General features: G+C 38.7%; 1 protein-coding gene across 1 annotated transcript; it reads right to left on the reverse strand.

Annotated features, from left to right (window-relative positions):
- Positions 1-8,905: 8,905 nt before the first annotated feature.
- Positions 8,906-9,420, reverse strand: LOC147630784 (uncharacterized). The gene is made up of 2 exons (XM_086810049.1): positions 9,157-9,420; positions 8,906-9,064 (listed from the first exon to the last, which is right to left on the reverse strand). The coding sequence occupies exons 1-2, from the start codon at positions 9,418-9,420 to the stop codon at positions 8,939-8,941; spliced, it is 390 nt and encodes a 129-aa protein (XP_086666175.1). The 3' UTR covers positions 8,906-8,938.
- Positions 9,421-9,948: the final 528 nt, after the last annotated feature.

Raw genomic sequence — 9,948 nt, forward strand, 5'->3', positions numbered from 1 at the left:
CCATATTTTTAGCTAGATAAAAAATTATGCAAACATCTTAAAGCCAAAATCCTACTAAAGAAGTAGATTACTCCACTCTTAAAATAAACTTTAGTACTCCTTCAAAATAAAAGAACTTAAACCCAATTCAAGTGGTGTAAATCTAGGCCAATATTACATCTAATTACTACATGACGCGTTACATGCCAAAAGGCATCGAACACTAGTGGAATGTTGTTTGGACATGATAGTTATTAAAGAAAACATACTATCAATCCATCACCCCTAATGTTAAACCAATCACTTGTTCAATCATTATTAATTATCTTAATCATTAAGCTCACAAGTTTACATGATAATCAAAGAAGTGCCAACATCTACCACCTAGACTCACAAACTAATCATTCACTCACTATCAACAATTACACACATGGCCTCATTTCTCAAGCAAAATATTTTTCTCAACAAATTATAAAGCTTAAAGATTTAAAAAGTTTGCAATTTTAAATTTCTAAAAGTTTCATAGACTTCTCAAAATTGAGACGTTAAAGTTTATAGGTTAAATTGAAACAAAATATATTTTTAAACATAGCATATAACTTATAAAAACAAAATTCTACAGGGTTATCATGAAAATGTATATTTTTTGAGCTAATGTATAACCAAAAATGAATTGCAGAATGTGGATTTTATGATATTCCATTCCTTTTAAATGAATAAAAATGAGAATCTTGCACATTATTTATACTTCTTTTGTAAACAATGTACTTAATTTATTGATTTTCTATGAACATGACTCACAAGATGACTACTAACCCCATCAAATAGATAAATTTATTGATTTTCTATCAACAACATGACTCACAAGATGACTACTAACCCCATCAAATAGAGAAATTTACACTAAAAGACACAATGTTTTTGTGTGAAAATTGTTGAACAAGGAATTGATGCACCGTGATGTTGACATTTGTCTCCCTCAAAGGAATTATCCACATGAACCTCATATCCTCATACATATTGAGGGCCAATATATAAAATTATCCAAATGTAAAAGCTCAAATCTCATGGTGATGCACCTCGGAGGATTCACTTGAAGAGTATGTAAAATAGCATGAGAGTTCAACAGAAGGAGTTTTTTATTTCTTTTTTAAGATATATTATATAAAAATATATTTATAAAAGGGTATTTAAAGGATTTTTTAAAAAAAGTAAGTTTTTAAAGAAAAAAAGTCATTGTATTTTTTTACCAAACTCACAAATAAGGGATTATATATATAGGCCTTGAACACATGTGATGTATATGAATTTTATATAGTTACCTTCCAAGGGTGATGCTTGGTAGATCCTTGATAAAATCCTCGATATAGATTCTTTGATATTGCCCTTGGTATTACACTCAATATTACCTTCAACAATACCCTTTAATGGTGACATTATTATGGTATTAATATTATCATAAACCCAAAATCCTTGGTGTACTTATTCTTAATATTTCCCTTGGTATTTTCATAAATCTTACATCCTTGGTATTATCCTCAATTTTCCTTGGTATTTTCCTCGGTGTGTTGGTTTTTTCTTCTTTGGCTAGGAAATGAATTTCTTTCCTTGCATGAACATTTTTCTTCTTTTGTTGTTACTTTTTTACCTGTATCTCTCAAGGGGTTCACCTAAAAGTATGTAAGTATAGCACGTGAGTTCAAATGAAGGGGTTTTTTTAATTCAAAATTTTAAGGTATATTAACATAAATACATTTATAGAAGGGGTTTGTTTTATCGATTTTGAAAAAAACCTATAAGTCCACAAAGAAAAATGGGTCATTTTATTCATGAAAAATTCATAGATAAGGGGTTTTTAATACCCCTTGAATGCACATGATACATAGGGTTTCTTAGTAGTGCACCCACGGAGCTCTATCTTTGCATCTTTGGTCATGATTTAACTAGGGTTCCTGTTATTATGCTTCAAACCTATCATAGGGCACTCCGCTTATTCTTGATTTTTTTGTTATCCATCTTCACCTCTACCAAGTGTTCTAGATTTCCCTAAACAACGTTATGGTGGCTAGTGCTTAGAGTGGAATCATTTTGATAGAGATGGATCAATCCATAATCTCCACATTTGCACTAATACTATCCTTCACCTCTTCAATTGAAGTGTTATAAATTTCCCTAAACAACCTTGTGGTGGATAGTGCCTAGAGTGGAAGCATTTAGATAGAGATGTATGAATCCATAATCTCCACATTTGCACTAATACTTTCCTTCTTATACTGTGTTTGGACATTCAACAAATCGATGAAAATTTCCACCACACCTAAAACACGCCATTAGATTTGTTGGTATGTTGTGCAAAATTTCCACCACACCTAAAATGCTCCATTCGATTTGTTGGTGTATGCTATGCTTCTGCATATATAAGGATGTGGATTTATTGCTTTCATCCTCTTTCTAGTATAAAATATTATTTTTACATATATAAGGATGTGGCTATTGCTTTCATCCTTTGTGCAGTACAAAATACTATTATCTTTCCTTGGTCCTCAGTGACTACCTCTAAGAGTTTCCCTTGTCATTTTCATAATTAAAGCTCTATTTGTTAATTATAAGAAGATAGGGGTTGGAATGGGTGACTGTTCTAGTTTGCATACATTACCCTTGGATGTGGCTATTTCTTTCATCCTCTGTGTAGTACAAAATACTATTATCTTTCCTTGGTCCTCATAGTGACTACCTCTAAGTGTTTTCCTTGTAATTTTCATAATTAAAGTTATATTTGTTAATTATAAAAAGATAGGGGTTGGGATGGGTGCCCATTCTAGTTTGCATACATTACCCTTGGAAAAGCTTCATCAGATGTTTGTAATGATCCCTAAAGTTTCACTTGTGGCCTTTGAAGATCTTGACATTATGGTGTTGAGGGTGTGGATCCAAAATCCCTCTAGGCATGGAATAATTAATTACTCCAAGTCTCTCAAAACCTCATAATAGCCCTATCTTGAAAAAGATTCCATAAATAAACATAAATAAACACAATTATATCTATCACACTTATGATGATGTTATGCTAAAGTATGTACAATGTCAAAATTATGGGGAGTATGCACAACGGAAGAAAATATAGTTGATGGCAACGATAGCGCAACATATATGAGAGAGAACAAGAACACAAGTTGTATAGGAAGCTTTTATATTGCCTTCTATTTCAGCCACTCCAAAGTTTTTTTGACCTTCACCTTCAAGCGTTGGGCCAGCCTCCTACCCTTTATATAGGGTTCACAAGGGCTAGGGTTGGGCCAACCCTAGATCCCTTTTCCACCCACATGCCGATGTGTTCACACCTACATGACCTCTTTATCTCACCCTTTATCACTTGTACATCATATATTTCAACACCCCGTCTCAATGCCACCATGGGACAATGCCAAACATGGAACAAGGTGAGCATTGGACATACAAGAACAAAATGACCCCCTATCAACCATAGGATCGATGAAAAGGTAGGTAACCTTTATAAATTAGGCTTTTACAAAAGTGATGAGTTATAGAGAAATGTGGTTCACACCCAATTCTAGCAAACATGCTTTACTCTTCAACTAGAAAAGTTTCGTATCATGTGAGGAACTTCGTGCCACATAGACAAACACATGGCTGCCACTCATGTTTTAATAGCTTATGCATGTTCTTCTTAATATACCTCTTGCTTCCACCTTTCACTTCATCATGATGCAAAAATACATACACCAGATTAGGAGAGGTCTTACCACTTGTTTAGCAACATAAGGGCAATGTCTAACTCCATTAGAATACAATAGACGACTTCCATGCACATGAGTTCATGAAAACAATTTAGGATCGGATTTCATGCTTGATGTGTCGATTTTGCCTGGTTTCAAAAATTGTGCATATCTTGCACTTCCCAAGCGAGAATGGCACAAAAATAATTTCTTCCTCTGCTTGCCTTGAGCTTGAGAAAAATGAGGGAAAAAAACCTTTGTGTGCTCAGTTGAAAACAAGTTGGAAACCTTAGGCCGAAAGGTTTAAAGAAAACTTGGAAAGATTTCAAAACCTTAGAAAGGAAGGGTTTGCTTTTTCTTTTAAAAAAAAGTTGATGAAGGAGAGAAAACAAGGTTTTTAAAACTTTGTAATGCATTTTTTCTTCTTTCCTTCTCTAAAAAAAAACAGTGCTGCGCTATGCTGCCTTTGTAATGCGCCGGCTTGTGGCTCGTTGCCTTGCCTCGTCGTGCTGTGTTGTAGCCAAGTCTAAGAGTGTAGCAAGGCTTACATCTCACCTTGCGTTGCCACCATACTAGTCGACAACCAAAACGGCAAACAGACGGAACCAGGCGACGGATGTTGGAGGTTCAATGGACCGACGACATCGCTGGACGGAATTCGTAGGGACGGAACTGCAAATTTTTTCTTCCTCTTCCCTTTGTCTTCCACCTTGTTGTTGATGTGGATCTCAGAAGACCCACCTAGGAGAAGGGCCTTTGCTCTTCCAAAGCCATGCAAAGAAGCTCCAATGCTTCTTCTTCAGATCTCCAAGGCTCCAAATAGAAGCATCGACAGAAAAATGCTGACAGAAGTTTTCGATGAACTTCCAAGCTTCAAGAAGATGATGACAGAATTCCTCTTGATAAAGCTCTTTTGTTGCCCTCCTTCTTGATGCATTTTTACTTTTCACCCTTGTACATCATACATTTCAACATACAAGCTACTTAAGACTTAACCTTTAAGAGAGATGATTGCACACCACTACACTTGATTATTTAGGGTAAAAATAATTACACAAGGTGCTCTTCCACTCTCACATCTAGAGAAGAGAACTAAAAACATGGCTAAGAACTCTCAAAATGAGACCTTCACGAAGAGAGGTTTGATGATCCAACATAAATAAATGGCCCTCCTTATATAGCAAATGGCCCTCCTTAGAGGAAATGGCTCTCCTTATATAGCAAATGGAGGCATCATGAGCCCATCGGTACACATTAGGGCCAAAAATTTGGAAAAAAGGGCTGTGTAACCTTGGATTGAATTAACTTTCTTAATCAAATTGATTTTACCAAAATATTAGAGACAAATAGCTACACGAAATGCATCCTTTTTACCTATATTTATAGGATAGTGTCTTTAACATGCCATGCATCTTGTATCTATAGTGTCTTTAATTCACGTATACTTGGTAGTCGTCTTACCTTATTTAGCACATGCTTAAATATTTTATAAAATAAACTTATTCAAAAATTTGAATTCATAACATATTTCTCTCTTCCATAGGGCATGTCGTGATTTTTTCCCTCTTTTCTTTTTACCCTCCCTACCATCTCTTGCTTTCTCTTTGAATCTTCATCATTTTGTGTTCAATATTTATTTCTTTCCTCTTCCTACTATGAAAACTCAACGGGTTGACCCTAACTTAAAGAAAAGACACCATATCAACGTGGTGCTTGACAAAGACAGCACACGTGTCGGTACGGGCAAGACAACTACTACCGGTTAGAAGAAAATCAGTCAATGCCTAAGCCCAATGGGTTTAGAACTCATAGCCGTTAGCCTAATTAGATAATGCACATAGAACCACAGAAGCTCACTCTCTCACTCACTCACTCAGATAGTACACAATGATTAAGTCTCAAGCACTTTGTATTATTGATAAGCTTATACAATGCTATTTTGCTTTAGACTAACTTTGTTTTTACTATTCTCTCTATCCCTCTATATATCTATCTCCTAACTCTGGTAAAACTACTACTATTAATACAAGACTTATTCTGTTAAAAACCATAACAATAAAGTATATATGATTACAATGGGCGTGCATGTGTGCTACCGTCTATGCATGCCTGTCATTGTACTGGCCTTTTACTATCAACCTGTGTTCTTCGTGAGTTTCTCAGGTCCCACCAATCAGCTCCTGTCAGATGCTCAACGCCTAGCAGGCTCGGTGGCTTTGCGCCAACAGCTACCTTAGAGGTTGATCAGAAGGTTTGATGTATGGGTGGGGGTGGTTGATGTTGGGTTGATTGGGACGGCCCTTTATTATGGGCACGAGTACCTATTTGCTTCCTGTGGGGATCATATCCTAAAATTCCCCAATTATCCTAGGATTGAATCATATCAAAAACTCTAGCAGCATTAGCATGCATTGCTTGGTAATTTGAAGAATGAACGAATAACTTAGTAGATATTTGTATATGTAGGTTGGAGTCGAGTTGTCTGCATGGCCTCTCTATCTTCATCACAGATATCTAGTTCTTCTTTATCTAGCCCTATAGCAGCTGTGCAGGATCATTTGGGATTTTCTAATGAAGATCTTGGGGCTTGGGATGTGGACCTTTCCTCTGGTTTGCGGAGGCATTAAGCTTATATGGATTTATAGGGAGGTCCCATTCTTCTTATTCATACAGTTGTTTGATTTTGGCGAATGAGTAGGCAGTGTACTCGAGATTCCATGCTCTGGCCTTTAGTTGCGAGTTTGCATGTGCCTATTATCATTTATGTGCCTCCTAAAGATTTACCAGCTGTGCTGACAAATAATGTTCGCTTGATTGATTGTGGCAGCTAGCAAAGTTGATGATCTCAACTGTTGCTTGACTATCAGCAGCTCTTTGTGCAACTTCCTATGTTTGCTTTTCTCTTGCATGAGCTATCTTTGAAACTTTTGCAGCTTCTGTTCTACTTGGTTTGCTTTGGCTAACCTTGTGTTCCCCCTTATCTGGATTTACTTGTGCACTGTATAAATGGGGATCAACACCATCATGCACTGGTCTGTTGTGGATGCCTTTGTGTCCCTGACTGGTTGGTTGCTACTCTTCATGATTTCTATCTCTATAGGGTCTGAGTCTAAACCCGTTTATAGGCTTGGGTATAAGTGTTTCACCACTTAGTGTTTTTAGCATGAATGTGCCTAAACTTAATTGTTCTGCTATTCAATAGGGACCCATCCATCATATGTTGAGCTTACATGGGTGTGGTCCTCGTGTGGTCCAAGCTTTGAATTGAACAGCAGTACCTTGTCATCCTCTTATAAAACCTTGTGCTTGCTATTCCTATCCACCCATTTCTTTCTTCTTTTTTGAGTGATATCTTCTATCCATATGCTATGTAGCTTGCTTTCCTCCAAGTGCAAGAGGTGCTGCATCTACTAGCTCACCGATTCCTATGGGCTAAGCCTTTCGATCAATGCTGTTCCAAGGCTTCGGACGACATACTCCATTGGGACTAACGTCTCTAAACCATAGACCAAAGAGAATGGGGTGAGCCTAGAGCTTACCTTGAATGTTGTGCAGAACGCCCATAGTGCAGAGTGCAGCTTTTCATCCCAATCTGTTCTATTTTAATTGGTTGTCTTTATGAGGATTAACTTCATCACCTGATTTGTAGATTCTACTTGACCATTGGCATACAGATAGTAAACAATTGATTTTTTGTGTAGGATCATGTGTTACTAAGTCAATTTCTAAATCACCTCATTGATGAAGTGTCCCCCTGATCACTTACCAGCTCCACTAGAAATCCAACCTTGTCATGATGTTCTCAAACAAGAACTTGGCTACTGTTGCAAGCTGAATTATCCTTGAGGGATTTTTCTTCCACACCCATTTAGTGCAATAGTCAGTTGCCACATGAGGATGTATTTGTTACTATTCCTCCTTGCTAAAGGTTTAAATGGTCCTACAAAATCCATTCCCCACTTCTAAAAGGGTTCAATTAGTAGGACTGATTGATGAGGCATCTGTTGGCTATCCAATCCGTTGACACACATCACATTGGTTGACATGATCGGGACCATACATATTTGTTAACCATCTGGTTAACATTACTTTTGCAAGCGTGGCTACACTTATTATACGTAACCACACTAAGCACTTAATGTAAAATAGACATGGGATGACCAAGCTTACGGCTTGTGTAATGCCGGTCATGATGAGTAATAGTTGTACATAGAGCTAGGAACACTAGTTTTGGTCCCCCAATTGTAAATGGGCGGCTGGCCATTATAACTATGAGATCTTGTATTATATAGGACATTTATGAAATATGAAAATGGAAAACACCATTAGTACCATTTATGAAATATGAAAATGGAAAAAACCATTAGTACCATTTGAGCTTTCCCTCTTCTCTCTCTCTCTCTCTCTCTCTCTCTCTCTCTCTCTCTCTCTCATTTGAGCTTGTGGATGTATGCTTTCTTGTGTTTTCTTACTTGCATGCTTGATTGTTGGTGTATGCTTGTAGTGATGGTGATGCTCTAACCTCTCTCCTTCTCTCGCTTCTCTTTGCTCTCTACCAAGTCCCTCTTGTATACATGTGGCATGAAGTGAAGGTTGAGCTTTCCATAGCTCCCTCCTTCTTGCTCTCTACGTAGCCATTGAATCTCTACTTGGGTGACACAAGTATAGGTGGAGTGAGCCCCTAGCAACTTCACATCGAGCAGTTAACCCTTATTAGGGTTGGCTAAGTCACTACTACATGTTAGCCTAATACCGGGGCTTGTACCGGCGCTATTTAACGGGGTGTAAAAAAGCCACGTCATCGGTATAAGCGCCGGTATATGCGCCGGAACCACAGCGTCGGTATAACTGTCGGGTAATACACCCGGCACCTATACCGACGTCTATACCGGTGTCTATACCGGCGTCTATACCAGCGTCTGTACCGACCTTAATACCGACGAAAATACCAATGAATATAGCGACGTCGGTACCAGGGCATATACCGACGCTGTAGCAGAAATTTTTTTTTGGGCAGAATAGTGCTGCCTGGCTGTTGCCTAGCTGCCTGCGATGAGCAGGATCAACAACAGCAACAGACAGCACCATTCTGTCTACAATAGAGCACAAAAACAACCGTGCTCGTTTGCATATTCTCCTGATCGACAAACAAGAAATTAAATTAAACATTAATACTCAAGAATGTTTTGATCATATTTCATTAGTTTGAAGGTCATCTTACATCATGGTAATGCCTCCCAATTGACGGTCTCTCCTTCTTCTTCAAGCATCTCAAACAAGGCCACAAGGCCATGTTTGTGAGCGTACTTCTCCTCTCGCCTACTTGGTGGGCGATTCATGGCCAACTCCTGCACACACGATTAACAATTATAACTTTTAGAAATCAACATTTAGTCCACAAACATACATTTAAATAAATAAAATTGCTACAAACACTTACGAATTCATGGCGCATGGTTTCGTAACCACCACTCCCGAGATGAGAAGCCCCTATTGTTTGGAGTCTTGCCCTTGCCGCCTCTCTTTGTTGTTGAAACCTGTCTGGTGTCTCGGTGAGCTCCTGAGCAATGGCTGCCCACTCCCTGTCATCTAGCCAAACAGGTTTCTCCTTCCCCTCTCTAAATGCGTCCCTCGCCTCTGACCTACGATGCCCCATCAAAATGCGAGCTGTATACTGTATCCACTCATTAGAGACGACATTCATAGGGTCAGATGGCTGGAACTCTTGCTTTATCTTTGTGTTTATATAATTTTTCTTCCCCTTGTCTTGCTGATCCCATTTAGTCATGACAGAGTCATGAAACTGTATAGTGCACGATTGTCGAATGCGTGTCTTCATTGCTTTCCCTGCACTATCCATTATTGGTGCCCCATCCCTAATTGTGTAAATCTTGCTGTTGTCATGGTCATGTGCACCCCAGGGAGTGGAAGGTGACCCTATGGGTGTGCTATCAACAGATGAGAGCGTAGGACGACGCTCACGTGGTGGTGGTGTCACAGCATTTGTGGCACTACCACCACAACAACCTCCCCCTGAAGACCTACTACGTGAGCGCCGTCTATGTGAAGAGGTGGTAGATCGAGCTGTAAGAGGAGTGGAAGGCTGTGTGGTATGAGGTGTGGGAGCTGCTGTCGTACCCACGGGTGTGGGAACTGGCGTCGGGAAGCCAGATGGTGAGGCAGATGTCCCTGCTCCAGAACCCCAATAACTCTGAGCTATGGCTCTCTGCTC

This window comes from Cibotium barometz, chromosome 16 (genome assembly GCF_041138505.1).
Source record: "Cibotium barometz isolate CiBa-2024 chromosome 16, ASM4113850v1, whole genome shotgun sequence".
Taxonomy (NCBI): domain Eukaryota; kingdom Viridiplantae; phylum Streptophyta; class Polypodiopsida; order Cyatheales; family Cibotiaceae; genus Cibotium; species Cibotium barometz.